The 27,971-nt window shown below is 43.1% G+C and overlaps 2 protein-coding genes across 2 annotated transcripts in view; both read left to right on the plus strand.

The window, feature by feature from the left end:
• LOC308088574 (uncharacterized protein) overlaps positions 1-27,971 on the plus strand; it is a 136,489-nt gene that overhangs the window by 90,088 nt on the left and 18,430 nt on the right. The window lies entirely within an intron of this gene.
• Positions 29-25,101, plus strand: LOC308088874 (uncharacterized protein). The gene is made up of 10 exons (XM_080433459.1): positions 29-81; positions 4,986-5,064; positions 6,888-7,694; positions 8,505-9,311; positions 10,122-10,898; positions 17,141-17,261; positions 17,456-17,475; positions 19,007-19,879; positions 20,173-20,255; positions 24,845-25,101. The coding sequence occupies exons 2-10, from the start codon at positions 4,986-4,988 to the stop codon at positions 24,920-24,922; spliced, it is 3,645 nt and encodes a 1,214-aa protein (XP_080289585.1). The 5' UTR covers positions 29-81; the 3' UTR covers positions 24,923-25,101.

A 27,971-nucleotide genomic window follows, 5' to 3' on the forward strand; every position in this document is an offset into this window, starting at 1 on the left:
CCTCTCATCAGTTCAGTTCAACCAGCAGCTGGCTTATGCAAAGCATTCTTAACCGGATCACAGTCATTCGCTGAAACTGCGGTAATTATTATCATTATGATTATAATGATTATTATTATACTTATATTATTATTTATTTATTATTATATTATTATTATTATATTAGATATTCAACTCGGAAATCCCTGTTTGTTTACAAACATTCAACCATTCTGATCTGGTCTATACAGTAGATGTAATGTTATACTACAGTAGACTACATAATTATGTACTGTAGCGTGTGTCCAAACTATGACTCTATGTATGGGGTTGCAGCAGTTGAGATAAAACAACGACATTGCTTTATCGTAATGCTCTAAAATAAACAAATATGTAAATGTATATATATATATTTTTAAATAATAATAATAAAAAGGTAGCATAGAACTGAATTTATGACACAGTAATACAACACAATATAAGTATAACATTTTTAAAAGGCTATACAGACATACCTCACGGTAGCCTGAGCGACAAAGCAGACAGGGTGATGCTGTCCATTCTCTGACTGCGATGGCGTCCATCTCAGGGTGAACGGTCCCTGTCCTGACCCAGTCAGGTCCATGTTGTGGGGTCCACTGAACCACAGATTAGATACCCTACAACACCATCAAAGAAGGTCTTAATTTACATCTTCAGACTTTCAGAAACACTAGGGACACCATAGGACACCAAAACGGGAACTAAATTACTTCAATTGGTAAATCAGATGTTCAGAAACCCTTTAGACGTGGTACACCAAAGGACAACCCAAAATACATAATTTGGCACATTAGAAATTCAGACACCACATGACAAGAAAAGACAATTCAAATGGCTTCATCTGGATGCTGCAAGAACGAATTACGAAGTTGCAAAAAGAACCAATCCAGGGTTATGGTTCAAGGTAGGACGTATCAGATTTCTGGGCTCAGTGATAACACAATTAATTTCCAAGTCCTGGGAAGGCAAAGTATTCCTGTTTAGCTGCATAGTAGGCTCCAGTGAAAAGAGATACTGTAGACATGCCTGTCATTAGTGAAACTTGTAAGTTGGCAGTGGAATACTATACTGCTGACACACAAAATCACACACACGCACGCACGCACGCAATGCACGTACGCACCACCAATTACAGTTTTTGCTGTACTTGAGAATGTCAGTGCTGATGGGAGATTTTGTTAGTGACTGTGAAAACACTGTGTTGGGTGGTTAATGGCTGCAGGGGCGTCAATCTGTCTTGAGGCTGGGGGGGGGTCCGTCGCGCGTGAAGTGCACGATGCGGCCGCGCGCGAAGGTTATATGGCGGATTTGGGAGGTTTCTTTCTTGGATTTTGGTTTCTTTATTTTGGTTTTAGGGTTAGGTTATGGTTATGTTATTTTGCCTAATTTTACTGATTTAATATCAAAATACTATTTTAACTTTCATTTTTTATTATTCTAAATGACTTGGGGATGACCTGATCACCTCAAGGCAAAACACAGGCCGAGGCACAGCCAACCGCCAAGTAGGAGTAATATAAATTTTATTTTACCCACCACTGGCTGTTTCAAATAATGAGCAGAGCAGAGGAATTGAGCATCAACCATCTACGATTATCAATAGCTACTGTAAAGTATAACGAATAGAAGGTTTGGCACAGAGGCTTGTGAGTTTTGTTCAGAACATGAAGCTTGCTTTATATTAACTTAGTAAATTTACTCATCACCAGGCAGCCGCACTTGGAGTTGGTTTGTTTCAGGATAGACAGACACTAATAACAAATATAATGCAGCTGAGAAACTTTGGTCACCTTCATTATGTACAGTACTTGCATAATACATGGTCTCTGCAGACTGCAGTCCATTTGGAAACACTGGACCCTACCTGGTCGTAGTGTCACTGTTGCCTGGGCTGGTCCAGGTCCATTGCATTGCTCCTAACATTATCAAAATTGCAGCTGCTAAATCCTTTGATCACTGATGACCGACATTCTCCGTGTCCTCCTCTTCACTTCGGTTTTGGTCAAACTACCTATAATTATTCACAACAAATCTTTGGATTTGATGATAACTCCTGTGTCCCGTCAGTCCCGTGGTCGTCGTTAGTTTGAGTCAGCGGGGGTCTATCACTTTCTGTTTCTTTTTCCTCGGTAGCTTTCACTGTTTTAAAATACTTGCTTAAATCTGCACACTTTGCAGCTAGCACAGATAGCTCTTGTATCCTCTCGTGTCTCGTTATGTTGTTGAGCTCTTTCCCCAAATTGAGAGGCGGGCGCCGTTTTGGGATTTCGCCCCTCCTGCCCAAATTAGACTTGTAAACAAACCGGTGAAAAACCACATGTTGGATGTTGTTGTGTGGCCGGGGATAGATACAATACAAGAACGCATCGATCGTCCCAAAACACACTCGCCCCGGGTATATCCGGCGGCCTCGGCCAGCGAAAAAAATAGGGGCGAGTCTGTTTTGAGGCGAGTGTTTTCACCGTGCAGTGAGGAGGAATGCGGCGCTGTGGACCAAACCATTTTGGGATTTACACGGGGGGGGGATAAATTAGTGTTTATTAGTGCATGTCATGATTTCAAAAGCGGGTTCGGATTCTATTAACTTAAATTAAAAAAGTATTTTTTAATTATCCTAAATTACTTGGGGGGGGGGTCCAATCTGACTTGGGGGGGTCCAATCTGAAGCTAGGGGGGGACAAAACCCCCCCGTCCCCCCCGGGATTGACGCGCATGAATGGCTGAGTGCTCCAGTGTACTGCCATCAAACTAGAGGCCTCATACTGTACTTGTTTTGTTTTACTCACGTGGAGAATGTTGCCATTGTGTTGATGGTGATTTCCAGAGTCTGACCAACAGGGGTGTAGAGCTGTGCTCTGTTAACCGGGTCGGAGACAGAATTCTCAAAATATTGAAGCCACTTTCCACTCAGTCTTGGCTCATGGTGACATTATTTATAGGATTGCTGCTCCATCAATCTTAAAGACGGGGTGCCGTGATTTTCAGTGCTTTTTCCGCCCCCTAAAGTATTATGGTTATACTACGACGATTTTTTTTCCAAAAAAGTGTACAGAAATTGTTAAAATTATGTTTTTATGTGGACACGCCTCCAGTTCATTAAGTATACCTGGATCTCACCTTAGCACCTCCTCCACCACCTTAGCACCACTCACCTGTCCTAGTCCCTCCTCCTCCTCATGCCCACACCTGTTGTGTTATGATAATGAGGGGGGGGGTACAATTTTACTATGTCACTAAAGGGCTGTTTTTCTATTGGCACATTTGACCCTCAAGGTTTCAGCCTCCAGGTAGAAACTCAAAATAGTCAGAGAAGACATAAAACACCATAAAAACACCACCAGGGGGCTTAATGAAGTTCTATCAACCTCATAGACACATGAAAAATAGAAAAAGTGCAAAACCATGGCACCACCTCTTTAAAGCGCCTTGACACCGTTTATCACTCTGGCTTAAGATGGACTGGTGATAATTATGGCACCCACCATTGTGCACTTTATGGGTTAGGGTTGGGGTCTCCGACAGAGATATGTGATAAACACTGGTACTTGTTTTTATTTATTGACTTATCTAATTCATTGTCTAATCTGTATATGCTCCCTGCTTACATTTGTTCTTTGCTGACACGGAACACTTACCAGATCTGCTCCAGTGCCTTTTTAAACGCTCAAAAAATTCCTCATGCTCAGGCAGCATTCTCTGGCAGTGGTCCAATTCATGGAATGAGCTTCAAAAGTCATAAAAAATCAGTTCCTTACCACCATTTGGTCGGTTCAGAGCAATGGTTTTTAATACTTTTACTCGAGATTGTGCCAGTTTTAAACAATTTATTTTGGTTTTTGGTTTAGCTGTTTTAGGTACTGTTTTAAGTACTTTTTAAATTGTTGTAATTTTACTTATTTTTTTCAATAATATTTTTTATTGATTTTAAAATGTTATGACAAAGACAAAACAAAACAAACACAAACAGCTCAGCTCAGACACGTTGCAAAACAAAGGACACAGGTACAAATATAGACTCCACATACCTACATCGGACCATCAAATGCAGTATTATATACCCACATTGTTTGGTGCTTGACAGTCTGTAGATGGGTGAATAACTACACCAAGAATAAAACAATAACAGTGTTAATATCCACAAAAACAACAATAATAGAAAAAATAAATAAACAAAGATTAATGATCCATCAAGGTTAGCGGTATCGCTTCTGTTAAGGAATCCTATTGTTAAAGTGTCAGCTAATTGAGGGCCAATAAATTGCAAATATGGGTCCCATATTTTACGGGGCAGGCATCAGTTGTGGAGCGTAGCAGGCAGGTTAAAAATTCCAACGACATGCACTGCATGATTATTTTGTGCCAATCTTTCTTTGTTGGTGGTTTCTAATTAATCCAAGACAACAACACAATTTTCCACCGCAGGAGATTAAACAAACGTCAATGGAACTTGTTAACAATCTTATTATCAGGAAGTCCCAGAATTAGACACATACACTGTAGGGGTAATTTTACTTCTGATTCATTAATTGTCTACACTAATCTGTATTGGGTTTAATTGTGTTCTATTGTCTATTGTCTATTGTAAATGAGTTTAAAAAATAAAGGTGGTGATGATGATGACAACGACGACGAAGACGACGACACACACACACACACACACACACACACACACACACACACACACACACACACACACACACACACACACACACACACACACACACACACACACACACACACACCAAGTGGGGGCGGGACTGAAGCATGACAGACAAAAGCACGTTTCTCTCATCAGTTCAGTTCAACCAGCAGCTGGCTTATGGAGAGCATGCATTCTTAACCGGATCACAGTCATTCGTTGAAACTGCTGTAAAATTATTATTATTATTATTATTATTATGGTATTATCATTATTATTAATATTAATATTATTATTAATAATACATTTTTATGTTTTCCCCCAGATGTTCCAAGGACTGATCCACATTAGACCAAGAATGTATCACAGACTGTTGATTGTAGCCGTGATTGTATTCATCCAAGGTGTGTTATTCCTTTCAACTATCGTTTAAGTGGTTAACATCATAACCACTTAAAACTTAAAGGGATACTTCACTTTCAAATAAAATAAACATTTAAAAAATATATTTTAAAAAAATGAAAGAAGTTATGGCAAAATCACGGCCCCCTCACACATTAGTAGGACACTCTAATGCGTGAGGGGGCCGTGATTTTTCCATTACTTTTTTCATTTATTTTTTATATATTTTTTAAATGTTTATTTTATTTGAAAGTGGAGTATCCCTTTAATTATATTTTTTCATTTTCATTTTCAAAACAATAAATGAAAACAGTAATTGAAAAAAAGGCCCACTCACGCATAATCTTACTTACTGTAGTTTCCATGACTGTTTGATACTATCTATCCATCAAGTAAATTCATTCTGCTTGACCTCAGACTTGGCAGGTAGAGGGGCAAAAAAAAGGGGCAGAAAAAATTCGCCCCCAACGTTTTGTCGGCATAGGTCCAAAGTTCATGTGTAAAACGTTTTATGCAGATTACTCAAAAATCCCAGGAGGAGTTTTTCATATAATTCAAAATGGTGGGAGATCTAAAGGTCAGAGGTCAAAAGTCAGAGGGTTAAAGTTGTTCAGCATGAGGAGACGCTATGTGTATCGAAGTTTCATGGCTGTAGGTCAAACAGGGCATGAGTTGTACCTGTTTTTCATGACCATCTACCATATGGCAGAGTTTCGTAAAAAGCGTATGCACGGTTTAGCCAGAACTGCGAAAAGTGGCAGAAGAAGAAGAAACAGAATAATGCCAATATTAAAACATGCTGGCAGCCTGGCTGGCAGCCTGGCCCCGTAATAATAATAATAATAATAATAATAATAATAATGGTAATAATAATAATAGGGGTAAGTGTAATAATAATAATAATAACGATAACAATAACAATAACAATAACAATAACAATAACAATAACAATAATAACAAAAATAACAATAATAATAACAATACTACTACTACTACTACTACTACTACTACTACTACTACTACTACTACTACTAATAATAATAATAATAATAAGTGTAATATTAACAATAATAATAATAAGGGTAATAATAATAATAATAATAATAATAATAATAATAATAATAATAATAATAATAAGGATAATAATAATAATAATACAAATAAAGACCTTAAATGATTCCAACAAGGGAAAGTACTTCTTCGCTCGACCAAGCTGAGGTGGTCATATATACCACTCAGGGTAGCGATTCGGGCTTAAGAACCTCACTCATGGACACCTCAACCCATGGCCATAGGCAGGAATCGAACCATTGACCATCGGACGACGGACTCACAGGCTGCCATACTACCAATTGAGCTATAGCTTTGTCCAGCCTTATGGTGTCTGTTGAAGATCATAAACTCTTGCCATCTGTCTTGAACCAAGCCCCTGTTTCACTAACACTGACAGTACGTTTTAACAGCGGGCGAGTCTCCGGACGATCGCCGGGCGACATCGTCCAAAAGATAAATAAAATCCATCTTTTCAGATCAACATCGTCCCCCCGCCCACTTCGCCTCATCGCCAGTAGTTGCCGGCTCTCATTGACATATAATGCACTTCCGGAAAATACTATCCTAAATCGCCCGCTGTTAAAACGCACCGTGAGATGAATGTTTTGTCCCGGGCAAAACATTTTAGGAACAATTGATCTACAGTCATGTGCTGACTAATAGTTCACTGGTCATTGTGTAAAGTAGCTAAAGTACATTGACTAAAGTATTGTACTCAAGTACAATTTAAGGTGAAATCTGTCATCTTTATGATCTCTATCTCTCTCTGCAGCAAATACAACCACGGTCCAAACTACAACACAACAGAGCACTACGACAACACTAACTACAACCACTACCCCGACCACAACACAACCAAGCACAACCACCCAACAGACCACTACGACAACCCCACCTACTACACCAACTACTACTGCAACTACTGCTGCAACAACTACAGCCGGTCCAACTACTGCTGCTGCAACTACAGCCGGTCCAACTACTGCTGCTGCTGCAACTACAGCCGGTCCAACTACTGCTGCAACTACAGCCGGTCCAACTACTGCTGCAACAACTACAGCCGGTCCAACTACTGCTGCTGTAACTACAGCCGCTCCAACTACTGCTGCTGTAACTACAGCCGCTCCAACTACTGCTGCTGTAACTACAGCCGCTCCAACTACTGCTGCTGTAACTACAGCCGCTCCAACTACTGCTGCAACAGCTCAGGCAAAGACGTACCACTGGAGCACCGACCCGGTCGGTGACTGGTACCAGGCACGCCAGTGGTGCCAGGATAACTTCACAGACATGGTGGCCGTCCGGACCAGAGAGGAGAATGATTACATAAACCAGCTTGTGTCTGTGGACGGCCGTAAATCATACTGGATCGGCATCCGCAAAGTGAATGGTGTCTTTACCTGGGTAGAAACCGGGGAGAATGTGACCACGGAGGCTGCAAACTGGGCCTCTGGGGAGCCTAACGGTGATGGGGATTGCGTGACGATTTATATCAACCATCGACCAGCCATAAACGGGCAATGGAATGATGCCAGGTGCACCGTTGTAGAGCGTACAATTTGCTACAGCGCTACCATAGGTACAACAGTCATGTAAAGACTTGTTCAGTTGTTTCCCTTGTGTTCACAGGTCTTATAAAGTGGTGTAAAGTATTTTGACTTAAATATTGTACTTAAGTACAGTATACTTTTACTTTTGCTCAAGCTAATTCTGTCATATTTATGATCTCCACCTGCAGCAGATGCAGACAGCTTTTTTTTTAAAGTAGTGAAAATAGTAGAGGTGGTCATATATACCACTCAGGGTAGCGATTCGGGCTTAAGAACCTCACTCATGGACACCTCAACCCATGGCCATAGGCAGGAATCGAACCATTGACCATCGGACGACGGACTCACAGGCTGCCATACTACCAATTGAGCTATAGCTTTGTCCAGCCTTATGGTGTCTGTTGAAGATCATAAACTCTTGCCATCTGTCTTGAACCAAGCCCCTGTTTCACTAACACTGACAGTACGTTTTAACAGCGGGCGAGTCTCCGGACGATCGCCGGGCGACATCGTCCAAAAGATAAATAAAATCCATCTTTTCAGATCAACATCGTCCCCCCGCCCACTTCGCCTCATCGCCAGTAGTTGCCGGCTCTCATTGACATATAATGCACTTCCGGAAAATACTATCCTAAATCGCCCGCTGTTAAAACGCACCGTGAGATGAATGTTTTGTCCCGGGCAAAACATTTTAGGAACAATTGATCTACAGTCATGTGCTGACTAATAGTTCACTGGTCATTGTGTAAAGTAGCTAAAGTACATTGACTAAAGTATTGTACTCAAGTACAATTTAAGGTGAAATCTGTCATCTTTATGATCTCTATCTCTCTCTGCAGCAAATACAACCACGGTCCAAACTACAACACAACAGAGCACTACGACAACACTAACTACAACCACTACCCCGACCACAACACAACCAAGCACAACCACCCAACAGACCACTACGACAACCCCACCTACTACACCAACTACTACTGCAACTACTGCTGCAACAACTACAGCCGGTCCAACTACTGCTGCTGCAACTACAGCCGGTCCAACTACTGCTGCTGCTGCAACTACAGCCGGTCCAACTACTGCTGCAACTACAGCCGGTCCAACTACTGCTGCAACAACTACAGCCGGTCCAACTACTGCTGCTGTAACTACAGCCGCTCCAACTACTGCTGCTGTAACTACAGCCGCTCCAACTACTGCTGCTGTAACTACAGCCGCTCCAACTACTGCTGCTGTAACTACAGCCGCTCCAACTACTGCTGCAACAGCTCAGGCAAAGACGTACCACTGGAGCACCGACCCGGTCGGTGACTGGTACCAGGCACGCCAGTGGTGCCAGGATAACTTCACAGACATGGTGGCCGTCCGGACCAGAGAGGAGAATGATTACATAAACCAGCTTGTGTCTGTGGACGGCCGTAAATCATACTGGATCGGCATCCGCAAAGTGAATGGTGTCTTTACCTGGGTAGAAACCGGGGAGAATGTGACCACGGAGGCTGCAAACTGGGCCTCTGGGGAGCCTAACGGTGATGGGGATTGCGTGACGATTTATATCAACCATCGACCAGCCATAAACGGGCAATGGAATGATGCCAGGTGCACCGTTGTAGAGCGTACAATTTGCTACAGCGCTACCATAGGTACAACAGTCATGTAAAGACTTGTTCAGTTGTTTCCCTTGTGTTCACAGGTCTTATAAAGTGGTGTAAAGTATTTTGACTTAAATATTGTACTTAAGTACAGTATACTTTTACTTTTGCTCAAGCTAATTCTGTCATATTTATGATCTCCACCTGCAGCAGATGCAGACAGCTTTTTTTTTAAAGTAGTGAAAATAGTAGAGGTGGTCATATATACCACTCAGGGTAGCGATTCGGGCTTAAGAACCTCACTCATGGACACCTCAACCCATGGCCATAGGCAGGAATCGAACCATTGACCATCGGACGACGGACTCACAGGCTGCCATACTACCAATTGAGCTATAGCTTTGTCCAGCCTTATGGTGTCTGTTGAAGATCATAAACTCTTGCCATCTGTCTTGAACCAAGCCCCTGTTTCACTAACACTGACAGTACGTTTTAACAGCGGGCGAGTCTCCGGACGATCGCCGGGCGACATCGTCCAAAAGATAAATAAAATCCATCTTTTCAGATCAACATCGTCCCCCCGCCCACTTCGCCTCATCGCCAGTAGTTGCCGGCTCTCATTGACATATAATGCACTTCCGGAAAATACTATCCTAAATCGCCCGCTGTTAAAACGCACCGTGAGATGAATGTTTTGTCCCGGGCAAAACATTTTAGGAACAATTGATCTACAGTCATGTGCTGACTAATAGTTCACTGGTCATTGTGTAAAGTAGCTAAAGTACATTGACTAAAGTATTGTACTCAAGTACAATTTAAGGTGAAATCTGTCATCTTTATGATCTCTATCTCTCTCTGCAGCAAATACAACCACGGTCCAAACTACAACACAACAGAGCACTACGACAACACTAACTACAACCACTACCCCGACCACAACACAACCAAGCACAACCACCCAACAGACCACTACGACAACCCCACCTACTACACCAACTACTACTGCAACTACTGCTGCAACAACTACAGCCGGTCCAACTACTGCTGCTGCAACTACAGCCGGTCCAACTACTGCTGCTGCTGCAACTACAGCCGGTCCAACTACTGCTGCAACTACAGCCGGTCCAACTACTGCTGCAACAACTACAGCCGGTCCAACTACTGCTGCTGTAACTACAGCCGCTCCAACTACTGCTGCTGTAACTACAGCCGCTCCAACTACTGCTGCTGTAACTACAGCCGCTCCAACTACTGCTGCAACAGCTCAGGCAAAGACGTACCACTGGAGCACCGACCCGGTCGGTGACTGGTACCAGGCACGCCAGTGGTGCCAGGATAACTTCACAGACATGGTGGCCGTCCGGACCAGAGAGGAGAATGATTACATAAACCAGCTTGTGTCTGTGGACGGCCGTAAATCATACTGGATCGGCATCCGCAAAGTGAATGGTGTCTTTACCTGGGTAGAAACCGGGGAGAATGTGACCACGGAGGCTGCAAACTGGGCCTCTGGGGAGCCTAACGGTGATGGGGATTGCGTGACGATTTATATCAACCATCGACCAGCCATAAACGGGCAATGGAATGATGCCAGGTGCACCGTTGTAGAGCGTACAATTTGCTACAGCGCTACCATAGGTACAACAGTCATGTAAAGACTTGTTCAGTTGTTTCCCTTGTGTTCACAGGTCTTATAAAGTGGTGTAAAGTATTTTGACTTAAATATTGTACTTAAGTACAGTATACTTTTACTTTTGCTCAAGCTAATTCTGTCATATTTATGATCTCCACCTGCAGCAGATGCAGACAGCTTTTTTTTTAAAGTAGTGAAAATAGTAGATCTACAAGATCGCAACGTGGAGCAAAGCGACGTGAGCTTGTAGATCTGCTATTTTCACTAGTTTGGGTCCTGAACATCAATTTTCTCTTTTGGGTCTTGAGCTAAAAAGTTTGGGAACCACTGGTCTGCAGTAGTCATGTACTGATTAATATAGTTCACTGGTCATATACAGTGGTGGAAAGTAGCTTAAGTACATTGACTAATATTGTACTTAATGGACGACTTCACCCATTTTCAACCTATCTTTATATTATTGGTCCTCAGTAATGCTCATTATAATATGGTACCATTTTATGCAATACAATATGCAATAATAGCACAATAAGACGTAGAAACAGATTAAAATAGATTGAACTTGAGACAAAGCAGCCCATGCAGTTAACAAATGAGCATTCTGAACAGCTGAGCAGAGTGCTGAGGGATTGTGGATATTATAATGTATCTCTGTATTGTGTTGCTTATAATGCATAATGAGTCCAAACACGTGTCACAAATTCTGTTATCATGACAAAAGTTTGCAACAAAAAATATTGTCAATATTGGAGGTCAGGATGCTGTTTATGATAATAATAATAATAATAATAATAATAATAATAATAATAATAATAATAATAAGTATTAGTATAAAATAATAATAAGGGTAATAATAATAATAATAATAATAATAATAAGGGTAATAATAATAATAATAATAATAATAAATATAGCTGCAAGCAGCGATAAGCGGGGCCAGGTTTTGCAGAGAGAAAAAAGAAAGAAGAACAGACAGACAGACAGACAGACAGACAGACAGAGACACAGACAGAGAGACAGACAGACAGACAGACAGACAGACAGACAGACAGACAGAGAGACAGACAGACAGAGACACAGAGTGAGAGACAGACAGACAGACAGAGACACAGAGTGAGAGACAGACAGACAGACAGACAGAGACACAGAGTGAGAGACAGACAGACAGACAGATAGAGACACAGAGTGAGAGACAGCCAGACAGACAGACAGAGACACAGAGTGAGAGACAGACACAGAGACAGAGACACAGAGTGAGAGACAGACAGAGACACAGAGTGAGAGACAGACAGAGACACAGAGTGAGAGACAGACAGAGACACAGAGTGAGAGACAGACAGAGACACAGAGACACAGAGTGAGAGACAGACAGAGACACAGAGTGAGAGACAGACAGAGACACAGAGTGAGCGACAGACAGAGACACAGAGTGAGAGACAGACAGAGACACAGAGACACAGAGTGAGAGACAGACAGAGACACAGAGTGAGAGACAGACAGAGACGCAGAGACACAGAGTGAGAGACAGACAGAGACACAGAGACACAGAGTGAGAGACAGAGTGAGACACAGAGTGAGAGACAGACAGACAGACAGAGACACAGAGTGAGAGACAGACAGAGACACAGAGTGAGAGACAGACAGAGACGCAGAGACACAGAGTGAGAGACAGACAGAGACACAGAGTGAGAGACAGAGTGAGACACAGAGTGAGAGACAGACAGACAGACAGAGACACAGAGTGAGAGACAGACAGAGACACAGAGACACAGAGTGAGAGACAGACAGAGACACAGAGACACAGAGACAGAGAGACAGAGAGACAGAGAGACAGAGAGACACAGAGACAGAGAGACACAGAGACACAGAGACACAGAGACACAGAGACACAGAGACAGAGAGACACAGAGACACAGAGACAGAGAGACAGAGAGACAGAGAGACAGAGAGACACAGAGACAGAGAGACACAGAGACAGAGTGAGAGACAATAAGACAGACAGACAGACAGACAGACAGACAGACAGACAGACAGACAGACAGACAGACAGACAGACAGACAGACAGACAGACAGAGACACAGACAGAGACACAGAGTGAGAGACAGACAGACAGACAGACAGAGACACAGAGTGAGAGACAGACAGAGACACAGAGTGAGAGACAGACAGAGACACAGAGTGAGAGACAGACAGAGACACAGAGTGAGAGACAGACAGAGACACAGAGTGAGAGACAGACAGAGACACAGAGTGAGAGACAGACAGAGACACAGAGTGAGAGACAGACAGAGACACAGAGACAGAGACAGAGAGACAGAGAGACAGACAGAGACACAGAGACAGAGAGACACAGAGACACAGAGACAGAGAGACACAGAGACAGAGAGACACAGAGACAGAGAGACAGAGAGACACAGAGACAGAGAGACACAGAGACAGAGAGACAGAGAGACACAGAGACAGAGACACAGAGTGAGAGACACAGAGACAGAGAGACAGACAGACAAAAAGCAAAGTGCAATAATAGCACAATAAGACATGGAAACGGAATAGATTGAAAATGAGACAAAGCAAATGATTCCAACAGGTGAAATTACTTTTAAGCTCGACCCAGCTGAGGTGGACATACATAGGACGCAGGGGGGCAATCCCAGGTTAAGAACCTCACACACGGACACCTCAACCTATTGCTATTGACAGGAATCGAACGCTCGACCTTCGGACTCACAGGCTGAGACACGACCTGTAGTGCTACAGCTTCGTCCAGGCTGAAGTTGTCTGTTGAAGATCATACATTTTTGCCTTCTGTCATGAACCAAGCCCCTGGCTGAAACTGGTGAAATTAGCTGATCTACAAGCTCAGAAACACGTTGCTATCTGAAAAGTTGTGAGATTGTAGATCGGCTATTTTCACAATGAAGTACGTCATACATTGAAAAAATATACTCTGAAATAAGCATTTCATGTTATCTTTACCGTTTGCACATGTATTCATTGATACAGTCATGTTTTTTGCAATTCAACTTAAATGAGTCTGCATCAAGTGAGGCTTGAACCGGCAACCTTGCGGTCGTGTGGCACTCACTTAAGGGAGAAGCCATTGGACCAACAGATAAAATCTGTGAAAAAAGAGATCAGACAGATGATACAGTTTCACGCAAATAGCTGAAAAATCCTGGGTTTTAAGTGTTTTTCAAACTGCTTAAAATTGCGGACAATCTAAGGGCGGAGTGAGAGACATGGAAACGGAATAGATTGAAGAGAGAGAGAGATGTAAGCAAAATGGATTGATTGGACGTCTCAACCTATTGCCATTAACAGGAATCAAACCCTCAACCTTCGGATTGACAGGCTGCAACACTACCTATAGTGCTATAGCTTTGTCCAGGCTGAGGTTGTCTGTTGAAGATAAAAGTGAACCAGTGAAAGCAGCCGATCTACAAGCTCATAAACACGTTGCTATCTGAAACGTTTTGAGATTGTAGATCGGCTATTTTCAGAATTAAGTATGTCATACATTGCAAAAACATACCCTCTCAAATAAGCATTTCATGTTATCTTTACCCTTTGCATATGTATTCATTGATACATTCATGTTTTTTGCAATTCAACTTAAATGAGTCTGCATCAAGTGAGGCTTGAACTGGCAACCTTGCAGTCATGAGGCACTCACTTAAGGGAGAAGCCATTGGACCAACAGACAAGACCTGTGAAAAAAAGAGATAACACAGCAGCCGATCTACAAGCTCAGAAACACGTTGCTATCTGAAAAGTTGTGAGATTGTAGATCGGCTATTTTCACAATTTTGTCATATATTGCAAAAAATACTCTCTCCAAGAAGCATTTCATGTTACCTTTAACAGTTGCGCATGCATTAATTGATACAGTCATGTTTTGTGTGATACAATTGAGAAGTAGCCAGCAAGAGTTGAGGCTTGAACTGGCGACCTTGGATCCAGAGGCTGATGCTGAAGCGAGACGCCATTGGACCAACAGATCAGAACCAGTGAAAAAAGAATTCACACTAACACTAACACTAAGATCACTCGTTCACAAACCATTTACCAATAGAGAAATTGTATGTCTCCTCGAAACCGAAACCAGTGAAAGCAGCCGATCTACAAGCTCACAAAACGTTGCTATCTGAAAAGTTGTGAGATTGTAGATCGGCTATTTTCACAATGAAGTACGTCATACATTGAAAAAACATACTCTCAAATAAGCATTTCATGTTACCTTTACCGTTTGCACATGTATTCATTGATACAGTCATGTTTTTTGCAATTCACTTAAATGAGTCTGCATCAAGTGAGGCTTGAACCGGCAACCTTGCGGTCATGAGGCACACGTTTAAGGGAGAAGCCATTGGAGAAACAGACAAGAACTTGTGAAAAAGGAGATCACACAGATGATACAGTTTCACGCAAATAGCTGAAAAATCCTGGGTTTAAGTGTTTTTCAAACTGCTCAAAATTGCGGACAATCTAAGGGCGGAGCTTACTGGTCAACGTGATACATGTGTTCCTCATGAGTCAAGGCACATGTGTAAGCAGGTTTAATGGCTGTCGGCCAAACGAGGCATGACTTTTGCCTGTTTAAAGTTTGCACTTTCAAAAATCGCTATAGCGCCCCCCTTTGACCAATTGGAGTAAGATTGGTTTCAGTAATATTTGGAATGACCCTCAACATTAACGCAAAGTTTCAAAGAAATGTGAGTCTGCATGTATGTGTTAGGGGCAGATGAATAATTGTCATAAAACTGCAATATTCATTGGCTCATTAAAGCTTCATTTTTTCACTTATGGAAAATCTTTTGCACAGGTTTGTCAGCATAGGTCCAAAGTTCATGTGTAAAACGTTTCGTGCAGATTGCTCAAAAATCCCAGGAGGAGATAGATTTTAGCTGCTTTTCATATAATTCAAAATGGTGGGAGATCTAAAGGTCAGAGGTCAAAAGTCAGGGGTTAAAGTTGTTCATCATGAGTAGACGCATGTGTGTATTGAAGTTTTATGGCTGTAGGTCAAACAGGGCATGAGTTGTACCTGTTCAAAGTTGGCATTTTCAATTGAGTGCTATAGCGCCACCTTTAAAGATTGTGAGATTTATTTCTTGATAGTTTTTCATGACCATCTACCATATGGCAGAGTTTCGTAAAAAGCGACAGCACGGTTCACCCAGAACTGCGAAAAGTGGCGGAAACAGAAGAATACAGACAATATTAAAACAGGTCCAGAGCTGAGCTCTGGCCCCGTAATAATAATAATAATAATAATAATAATAATAATAATAATAATAAAGACCTTAAATGATTCCAACAAGGGAAACTACTTCTTAGCTCGACCAAGCTGAGGTGGTCATATATACCACTCAGGGAAGCAATCCGGGGTTAAGAACCTCCCTCATGGACACCTCAACCCATAGGCAGGAATCGAACCATTAACCTTCGGACTCACAGGCTGCCATACCAATTGAGCTATAGCTTCGTCCAGCCTTATGGTGTCTGTTGAAGATCATAAACTCTTGCCTTCTGTCATGACCCAAGCCACTGTTCACTAACACTGAGATCAGTGGTTCATAAACCATTTACCAATAGAGAAATCTCCTCGGAACCGAAACTAGTGAAAGTAGCCGATCTACAAGCTCACAAAGTGTTGGTATCCAAAAAGTTGTGAGCTTGTAGATCGGCTATTTTCACAAGGAAATAGGGTATACATTGAAAATAACTACTCTCAAAAAAGCATTTCATGTTATTTTAAAAAATTGCATATGCATTAATTAACACATTGAGTGCCAGGTACTACGCATCCAAATCATCCTCAGAGTGCCAGCGTTTTTTACCTTGTTTTGACGATCTTTAGATCATATGTACCGCACAAATCGGGACATATGGTCACCCTAAGTATCAGTCAGGAGGACCCATGTTTGGGTCATGGACCAATTTTTATGGGTCGCAAGCCTTTTTTTCCGGTTAAGAATGAGTGAAAATAGCAGGTCTACAAGCTTGCAACACAGCGCGAAGCAACGTGAGCTTGTAGATCTGCTATTTTCACTAGTTTGGGTCCCGGCACACAATGTTTTGTCCCGGGCAAAACATTTTAGGAACAACTGATCTACAGTCATGTGCTAACTAATAGTTCCCTGGTCATTGTGTAAAGTAGCTAAAGTACATTGACTAAAGTATTGTACTCGAAGTACAATTTAAGGTGAAATCTGTCATCTTTATGATCTCTATCTCTCTCTGCAGCAAATACAACCACTGTCCGAACTACAATACAACAGACCACTACGACTACACTAACTTCAACCACTACCCCAACCACAACACAACCAATCACAACCACCCAACAGACCACTACGACAACCCCGCCTACTACACCAACTACTACTGCAACTACTACTACTGCAACTACTACTGCTGCTGCTGCAACTACAGCCGGTCCAACTACTGCTGCTGCAACAACTACAGCCAGTCCAACTACTGCTGCTGCAACAACTACAGCCGGTCCAACTACTGCTGCTGCAACTACAGCCGGTCCAACTACTGCTGCTGCAACTACAGCCGGTCCAACTATTGCTGCTGTAACCACAGCCGGTCCAACTACTGTTGCTGCAACTACAGCCGGTCCAACTACTGCTGCTGTAACTACAGCCGGTCCAACTAATGCTGCTGCAACAACTACAGCCGGTCCAACTACTGCTGCTGCAACTACAGCCGGTCCAACTACTGCTGCTGCAACAACTACAGCCGGTCCAACTACTGCTGCTGCAACTATAGCCGGTCCAACTGTTGCTGCTGCAACTACAGCCGGTCCAACTACTGCTGTAACTACAGCCGGTCCAACTACTGCTGCTGTAACTACAGCCGGTCCAACTACTGCTGCTGCAACAACTACAGCCGGTCCAACTACTGCTGCTGTAACTACAGCCGGTCCAACTACTGCTGCTGTAACTACAGCCGGTCCAACTACTGCTGCTGTAACTACAGCCGGTCCAACTACTGCTGCTGTAACTGCAGCCGGTCCAACTACTGCTGCTGCAACTACAAATGTTCCAACTACTGCTGATGCAACTACAACCGGTCCAACTACTGCTGCTTCAACTACAACCGGTCCAACTACTACTGCTTCAACTACAACCGGTCTACCTACGGCTGCTGCAACTACAGCCGGTCCAACTACTGCTGCTGTAACTACAGCCGGTCCAACTACTGCTGCTGCAACAACTACAGCTGGTCCAACTACTGCTGCTGCAACTACAGCCGGTCCAACTACTGCTGCAACAACTACAGCCGGTCCAACTACTGCTGCTGCAACAACTACAGCCGGTCCAACTACTGCTGCTGCAACTACAGCCGGTCCAACTATTGCTGCTGTAACTACAGCCAGTCCAACTACTGCTGCTGTAACTACAGCCAGTCCAACTACTGCTGCTGCAACAACTACAGCCGGTCCAACTACTGCTGCTGCAACTACAGCCGGTCCAACTATTGCTGGTGCAACTACAGCCGGTCCAACTATTGCTGCTGTAACTACAGCCGGTCCAACTACTGCTGCTGCAACAACTACAGCCGGTCCAACTACTGCTGCTGCAACAACTACAGCCGGTCCAACTACTGCTGCTGTAACTACAGCCGGTCCAACTACTGCTGCTGCAACAACTACAGCTGGTACAACTACTGCTGCTGCAACTACAGCCGGTCCAACTACTGCTGCAACAACTACAGCCGGTCCAACTACTGCTGCTGCAACAACTACAGCCGGTCCAACTACTGCTGCTGCAACTACAGCCGGTCCAACTATTGCTGCTGTAACTACAGCCAGTCCAACTACTGCTGCTGTAACTACAGCCGGTCCAACTACTGCTGCTGCAACAACTACAGCCGGTCCAACTACTGCTGCTGCAACTACAGCCGGTCCAACTATTGCTGGTGCAACTACAGCCGGTCCAACTACTGCTGCTGTAACTTCAGCCGGTCCAACTACTGCTGCTGCAACAACTACAGCCGGTCCAACTACTGCTGCTGCAACTACAGCCGGTCCAACTATTGCTGCTGCAACTACATCCGGTCCAACTATTGCTACTGTAACTACAGCCGGTCCAACTACTGCAGCTGCAACTACAAATGTTCCAACTACTGCTGCTGAAACTACAACCGGTCCAACTACTGCTGCTTCAACTACAACCGGTCCAACTACTGCTGCTTCAACTACAACCGGTCCACCTACGGCTGCTGCAACTACAACCGGTTCACTTACTGCTGGTGCAACTACTGCTGAAGCAACTACAACCGGTCCACCTACGGCTGCTGCAACTACAACCGGTCCACCTACTGCTGCTGCAACTACAACCGGTCCAACTACTGCTGGTGCAACTACACCTACTACAACACCAACTACTACACCTACTACTACACCAACTACTATACCTACTACAACACCAACTACAACACCAACTACTACACTTACTACTACACCTACTACTACACCAACTACAACACCAACTACAACACCAACTACAACACCAACTACTACACCTACTACAACACCAACTACTACACCTACTACTACACCAACTACTATACCTACTACAACACCAACTACTACACCTACTACTACACCAACTACAACACCAACTACAACACCAACTACTACACCTACTACAACACCAACTACTACCCCAACTACAACACCAACTACAACACCAACTACTACACCAACTACTACACCTACTACAACACCAACTACTACACCAACTACTACACCTACTACAACACCAACTACAACACCAACTACTACACCAACTACAACACCAACTACTATATCTACTACAACACCAACTACAACACCAACTATTACACCTACTACAACACCAACTACTACACCTACTACAACGCCAACTACTACACCTAATACAACTCCAACAACAAATGCGACATCTCCACCCATCCCTCCAACCCCACCGCCCACAACAGAACTCCCAGCTCGTAAGTTTTATAAAATTATCTTTAGTTATCCTTTCCTTTTCTCAAAGCTGTCATGATGTAAGTTAAATAGAGCAAGTGATGTGGTTAGTACTAAAGGCTACATTTAGTGGTAAATGTAATAAAGGTCTGTGTGATGTAATGTGGCGGCCACGGGCACCTGGAGTACAGGGGCGGGGAACGGCCAGACCCCCAGCCCCCCTGACGCTCCACCCCTTGCTAACCCAAGGTTCTACCCACATCATCAACAATATCATACCCGTCTGTATTCTAATTCTGGGATATTTTACCTGTAGGTCACGTCATTGGTCTGAGGATGGGGCTCTCTTCAGAGACATCTTTAACCGAAGAAGACATCGAGAATATTGTGTTGCCGCAGGTACTGTAATCAAACTAAGTAGGATAATTTAATATATATAATAAATAATCACACAGGTGAATGAAATCATGATTCATGATTATTCATAGGGTCTTACTGATGTAATAACTCATTACCTTTAGTTTGACAGGAAGTGACTGAGATTGGATATTTGGGAACTTTTTACGTAAAAATACACATACATTGTTGTATTATACATCTCCTTTGTGACCACGGATATGCTCTAGGAGTGTGAAAAATATTTAATTTCATGTGGTCTTTAAACTTAAAATGTACAATAGTTCATATTTTCTCAGCAGGTCTTGCAAGCTATTTGACAGGACAGTAATGGTACTATAATGATTATCGTTTAACAAAATACTTTTTGTTTTAACCCAAAAATATAACTTACCCTACCTTTAAATATAAAATAAAAGAAAATCACAGAAAAAATGTTTTATGGTCATGATTCACCAGGACCCTGGATGGCTTGATTCTAGGCTTAAATTAATTGATAAAAAATATTTTTGGAAATGTCAATGGGAAAAACGCATTGACTATTTTGGAGTGGAACCAGAAAATGGCCGCATCTGCTATTCGCTATATAGTCTACTTGCCAGCCCATAGAGCCCCATTTTGAACCCGGAAATGTTGAGTACACCAAGGTTTTATGTTAGAAATGTTGAGTATGGGTCCCCAGCATGTAGAAACTGCCGGATGCTAACTTGGATATGTTGAGCAATTTTCAGAATTAGCGTAATTAGCTTTTATTAGCATAATCACCTTTATGGACAATATTTCAGCATTGGTCCCGGGCCTTAGGGATATTTTCGCGCTAATCAGTCTTAAATGCACCAAATTTGGCCCAGATGTAGCCCAGGGCATGCTCTAATGATTTAGCTAGGGCGCCCGAGCGGGCGACCTTTGGGGTCGCCATAGCGGCCAAATCCAAAATGGCCGCCATGTAAAACGGTTTTGGCTGTAACTTTTGAACCAGATGAGCTACAAATACAAACTTGGTGTCTATTTCATGTTTTTTGACCATTGCAAACACATTAGAATGCTTATCATTATGATTGGGTGTGTCTGGAACCCTAATTTGCATATTTCCAATATGGCGGCTATGTGAAAACGTGAACTTTTGACAGTTTTGGCAAACTTAGTGTCTATTTTATGTTTTTTAAGCATTAGAAATGCTCCGATTTTCTGATTGCATCCATCTAGAGCACTCTAATTTACTTATTAACAATATCAACACTATCCCCAAAAAGGTATTCAACATTTTCACCCAGAACACTTTTAGGAACAACCTTAATAAGCAACCTTTGTATGTTACACATATAATGTATTTGAAAGATAGAACAATGGAGTGCAGCACATTCCTATTGATATAGATAGGAGTATTTGAAACAATCTTACAATTAATGCACAAAAACTCGGTATGTGCATACTGCATACGTGGGCTGGGCGTATCAGTATAGTATAGGCATATATGGAGATCCGGTTGTCCAGAACCGCTGATCCAAACGATATGCCTCTCTCTGAAGACGGGGGGGGGGGGGGGGTGCCGCAACTGTGGCAATCTTCCTGCATCGTCCCGGTGCCTAAGAAAAGTCGCACCTTGTGACTACAGGCCAGTGGCTCTGACATCAAAGAGCATGAAGACCTTTGAGCGTCTGGTACTGAATCAACTGAGACCGATGGTGAGTGAATACCTCAACCCCCTTCAGTTTGCATACCAGGCGGACATTTGATGATGCCATCATCTACATGCTAAACAGGGCATTCACACACATTGACACCCTGGGCAACACAGTCAGAATCATGTGTTTTTACTTCAACACTATCCAGCCACAACTGCTTGCTGAGAAGCTTGCGTTGATGATGTGATCACGGCTTGGTGGCATGGATCAAAGACTACCTCTCGGGCAGACCGCAGTATGTGAGACTGCAGGGTTGTCAGTCGGAGGTGCTGGTGAACAACACGGCTGTCCCCAGGGCACAGCGCTGTCACCTTTCCTATTCACCCTATACACATCTGACTTCCGATCAACTCCAAGACATGGCCCCTACAGAAGTTCTCAGATGACACTGCAGTGGTCAGCTGCATCTCAGGTGACAACACTGTTGAGCACGATAGCATGGCGAAGGACTTTGTGGACTGGAGCGAGGCAAGCCACCTCCGGCCCAATGCTAGCAAGACCAAGGATGATGGTGGTGGACTATGGCACGACCAAGAGGGTACCTCCGGTCCCCAGCACCATAAATGCTGAGGTGGTGGAGATTTTAGCCAACTACAAGTTTCTAGGAGTGCACCTGAACAGGTTGTTGGACTGGTCTGACATACTCTAATGTAGGAGCAGGCTGTTCTTCCTGAGAAGACTCCGATGTTTTGGCGTGTGCAACAGGATGCTGTAAATGGCTGGTGAGGAAGGTGGGCTCCGTCGTGGGGACCTCACTGGAGGGGGTGGCTAAGGTGCGTACAGTGAGGAGGCTGGACGCCATCATGGCAAACACGTCCCTCTCCCTTCACAAGGATATAGTGGGGCATCCCGGGGTAGATTCACCTACCCCGGGTGGAACTGTTTGAGACTTGGCATGTCTTTTGTGCAGGTAGCTATGAAGATTTACAACGAGACACACGTTGGTCGCTCTGCCAGGTCAACTGTCTATAAAGAATACATCACATGGATGCACCTGGGACGTATCATCAGTGTTGTAGCCTAGGGTCATACAGTGTTTAGGGTCTCGCAACATACACCCTCACCCAGGTGACCCAGCCGGGGTTGATCAAGCCCCAACTTACGTCCCAGGACCCACGGTCAGTCCTATAGGGAAAGACAGTGCCACTCAGTCCGCTTCTCCGGAACTACTCTGCCGGAACTCGAGGAGGCTCTGGCACGTGGAGGGACTAAGCTCTGTGGGTGGCCTCCTGGCCGGGCTCCTCCTTCATCTCACCAGGTCCAGGACCTGAGCACTGTACCAGATCCGCTGCACCAGATCCGCTGCACCAGATCCGCTGCAACACCCCGATCCAAACATTTCCTTCTGGCGTGATGGTTCCTTGGGCCGGTTTGCTTGAATGGCCCTCCTAAAGGCCTCACCGTGGGTTTGTTGGGCTTCTTCCTCAAGGAAGACACAGGCTGGGGGCGCTAACCCATACTGCTCCCGGTCATATAACTTGGAATAAAAGATGTACCAAGGACTCTGACCTCTAATTACACTTAGATAGTTATTGTACTGATTGCACTGTGGACACTTTGTCACTTTTCTTTGCATTGCAGTGATTGGACTGGTTGCACGGTTTGACAGGACACTGTAACCTGGTGTTATTGTTATTTTTCTGCATAGTGCAGGATAGTTTGTACAGGTGTATACTTTTGTTCTTTAGAGATGGTGCATCTTATTGTTATGTCTTACCTTTGTATTGCTGTATACATTCCTTACTCTGTATCTGTAACTTTGTAACTCTGACTGCTGTGCTGCCTCTGGGTGACTGAAATTCCCCTGTGCGATCAATAAAGGTATCTATCTATCCATTGTGCTTATATGTTGTCATCTGGACCCCTCATTGTTGGTGATGCATCCTCACATCCACATAATCAGGTGCTACTGTGAGATCCAGTGTTGCCTCCCAAGCTGCCCATGCACTCTTTTCCCATGGCCAAGGAAGGCTGATGTAGTCACATTCACATTCTGCTAGCGCATGGAAGAGAGGAAAAGTTTTGTTTTTGTTTGTTACACCTCATCATGTGGTTGTGAGGAACATTGAGGTTCTACACAACAAACCTTGTTGTGTGGTGCCCCCCCCCCCTCCACGCACCGCAGTTCCATTTTTATTTGTATTGTTTAATATACTCTAGCCTACTGGCTTATTATCTGTATCAATAGGGATGTGCTCCACTCCATTTTTCTATTGTTTCAATAGAATTGTATGTGTAACATACATAGGTTGCTTTTTTTAGGTTGTTGATAGTGGTCATATTGGTAATAAGCTAATTAGAGTGTTCTAGATAGATTTAATCATTAATTGGAGCATTCCAATGTGTTTCTAATGCTTAAAAAAACATAAAATCGACACCAAGTTTGCCAAAAGTGTCAAAGGTTAAGTTATAACTCGTTTTCACATAGCCACCATCTTGGAAATATGCATATTAGGGTTTCAGACACACCCAATCGTAATGATAAGCATTCCAATGTGTTTGCAATGGTCAGAAAACATGAAATAGACACCAAGTTTGTATTTGTAGCTCATCTGGTTCAAAAGTTACAGCCAAAACCGTTTTACATGGCGGCCATTTTGGATTTGGCCACTATGGCGACCCCAAAGGTCGCCCGCTCGGGCGCACTAGCTAAATCATTAGAGCATGCCCTGGGCTACATCTGGGCCATATAGGTGATTAATGCTAATAAAAGCTAATTACGCTAATTCTGAAAATTGCTCAACCTATGCAAGTTAGCATCCGGCAGTTTACACATGCTGGGGACCCATACTCAACATTTCTAACATAAAACCTTGGTGTACTCAACATTTCCGGGTTCACATTCTGGCAAGTGGACTAATAGCCGTTATCACTAATCAAAAACATATAATTTTTTTTCACTTCCAGCTTAAAGAAGAACTGGTCAAACTGGGGCTGCCAGCAGACATCATACTAAAGCTGACAAACGTTAAAGACAAGGAGTGACAACTACAGCTACAGCACCCCCTTCTGGTCACCTCAAAAACAAAGCATCGCATTGCCAACTTCTATAGAAGCCATGAAGGGAGCTGACAGGCCCAGTGGCAGAGTGTCCGGGGAGGCCAGGGAGGCGGCCGCCTACGGGCCCGCGACCCTGGAGGGCCCGGGCCGTCAGATAATAAATCGGTAAAATCAGGCAAAAATAAGAATTAAACAACATAACCCTAACCTAACCCTACCCTAACCCTAAAACCGAAATAAAGTGACAAAAAGCCCCCCAAAAAGTGACCGAATCCGCCCAAAACCCGCTAAATTTTGCGCTTCGCGCGCTAACAGACCAGCATGCGCAGGGGGGGCCTGATCACTGTGCTGTGCCTCCCGGCCCGGCTTTGAGTTGTTCCGCCACTGGACAGGCCCTTCTTGTTGTCAATCAAGTCACCTTAACCCAAGTGGCAGATGCCAAAAAGAGGAGGAGTTTTGTGACTTTTGTTTATAAATATTTTTGAATACTTTAATTGTAATTCTTTTGGGCACCCCTGGACTGTAATCTAATTAATTGTCTAATCTGTATTCTGTATGCTCCCTGCTTACATTTGCCTTTATAACGCTCCGGTTCCTCATGCTCAGGCAGAGTTGGGCAAGGCAGCATTCTCTGGCAGTGGTCCAGCTCATGGAATGAGCTTCAAAAGTCTTTAAAAATCTGTTCCATCATTTGGTCGGTTCAGGGCAATGGTTTTTAACAGTTTTACTCAAGATTGTGGTAGTTTTAATCCATTTATTTTGTTTTTTGGTTTAGCTGTTTAAGTACTTTTTAATCTGTTGTAATTTTACTTCTTTATTTCTTCTTTTATTTCAATAGTATTTTTTATAGATTTTTACATTTTATGACAAAGACAAAACAAAACAAACAGCTCAGCTCAGACACGTTGCAAAACAAAGGACACAGATACAAATATAGACCACATACCTACGTCGGTCCATAAAATACAGCATTATATACCCACATTGTTTGGTGCTTGACAGTCTGTAGATGGGTGAATAACTACACCAAGAATAAAACAATAACAGTGTTAATATCCACAACAATAGAAAATAAAATATATAAATAAAGAATAAACAAGGATTAATGATATCCATCAAGGTTAGCGGTATCACTTCTGTTAAGGAACTCTACTGTTTAAGTGTCAGCTAATTGAGGGCCAATAAATTGCAAATATGGGTCCCATATTTTACAGAAGGGCAGGCATCAGTTGTGGAGCGTAGCAGGCAGGTTAAAAATTCCAACGACATGCACTGCATGATTATTTTGTGCCAATCTTTCTTTGTTGGTGGTTTCTAATCAGGGGTCATCACCATGCAAGCTTGTGATTAGGGATGGGTATCGTTAGGATTTATATGAGTCCGATTCCGGTTCCAGTTCTTCTTATCGGTTCCGGTTCCTAACGGTTCCCTATTTTGGTTCCAAAATGGTAAAAAGATAGGAGGTCAAATGTTTATTTAACAAAAGTAACTCTAAGCCTTAGTCAATTTAATACAGAGAGTAACATCCCAGGGCAGTAGTGTTGTACTTCTTACTACTGACAATGGCCGGGTTTCCCAAACGAATTTCAGCTTGTGCGTAGCCTAGAAGCTGCGTAAGAGCCGCCAGCAGCTGTGTGTGCCCTACGTGCTATCTAAACTGGCTTCGTGAGACACCATCGTCGCAGGTTCTCAAGTGCACGGCGTTACGTGTGTGCTAAACTAAATTCGGGAAACAGCATGCACGTAAAGACCTCCTGGACGAAGCCTACGTAAACTACGTAGTGCTGTCCTACGCTACACAGCAGTTTAAACACCCTTTGCGAATATATACAGTGAAATGGATCATAAAAATACCACACACACACACACACACACACACACACACACACACACACACACACACACACACACACACAAACATATATATATATATATATATATATATATATATATATATATATATATATATATATATATATATATAAATAAAATTACGGCCGGGCCGGCGCGTAACGTGCGAGCCTATCCAAAAAAACAGACATACAAGCTATCAACACACTGCGACATGCCGTGTTGATAGCTTGCAGATCTGTTATTTTGGGTAGGGCGAGCGGCTGTTAGGAGGAACTGCTGCGCTGGTTCTATGTGTAGCCCCCACAGTCAAATTAGCCAGAAGCGGCGTGCAACAGACCTGGCTATCGGGCTCAGACTTATTGGCATGACTGGTAACACGTCGGACTGGCGAGTGGGAGCTTTGGGTTCAATCCTAGCTCACTGCTTCCACTACATATGCATGAACCAGGCGTTTATAAATTGTAGCCTACTTTCACACGGATGATCCGATCATCTGATAAAAATACTGTTTGAATAATATATTTATGCATTAAATTACAGCGGTGAGGTGACATCTGCCAGGTAAATAAAACACTAAAGTGTCCCCATTGTGCAAGTCAATTAAATATACTTAAAATACCAAAAGTAAAAGTATGCAGAATGTCCCATTTCCCAAGTCTACTATGTATTAAAATATTTTGAAAATAGCAGATATACAAGCTTGTGATGCTGTCACTTTGTGAGAGGAACTGGGGACTTTCATCATAACGTTTAACTATAAAACTTCGAAATTAAGGAAACATGTTTAGCTCAGCATCATTTATATATACCTTTAGTTAACTTGGCATATGCTTAATATTTTTATCAGATGATCGGATCATCCGTGAGAGTACAATTTGTAAACTTCGGGTTCATGCATAGAGGACGAAGCAGCGCAGCCGCTCGCTCTACCCAAAAGAACAGATCTGCAAGCCATCGACACGGCATGTCGCAGTGCCAGTGCTTGACAGCTTGTATGTCTGTTTTTTTGGGTAGGCACGTTACGCACCGGCCCGACCGTAATTTATATATATAGGCTATATATATATATATATATATATATATATATATATATATATATATATATATATATATATATATATATATATATAAAAATTATATGTGTGTGAATGAATGAATGAATGAATGAATGAATGAATTT

This window comes from Gymnoscopelus braueri (genome assembly GCF_963280865.1).
Source record: "Gymnoscopelus braueri genome assembly, chromosome: 7".
Classification (NCBI taxonomy): Eukaryota; Metazoa; Chordata; class Actinopteri; order Myctophiformes; family Myctophidae; genus Gymnoscopelus; species Gymnoscopelus braueri.

What these genes read in the sequence shown, in the direction of transcription:
- LOC308088874 (XM_080433459.1), top strand. Translation starts at nt 4,986, where the DNA reads ATGTTCCAAGGACTGATCCACATTAGACCAAGAATGTATCACAGACTG. An exon ending in CACAACAGAACTCCCAGCTC is followed by an intron (nt 19,880 to 20,172) that starts GTAAGTTTTATA and finishes TTTTACCTGTAG; the next exon opens with GTCACGTCATTGGTCTGAGG. An exon ending in AGAATATTGTGTTGCCGCAG is followed by an intron (nt 20,256 to 24,844) that starts GTACTGTAATCA and finishes TTTCACTTCCAG; the next exon opens with CTTAAAGAAGAACTGGTCAA.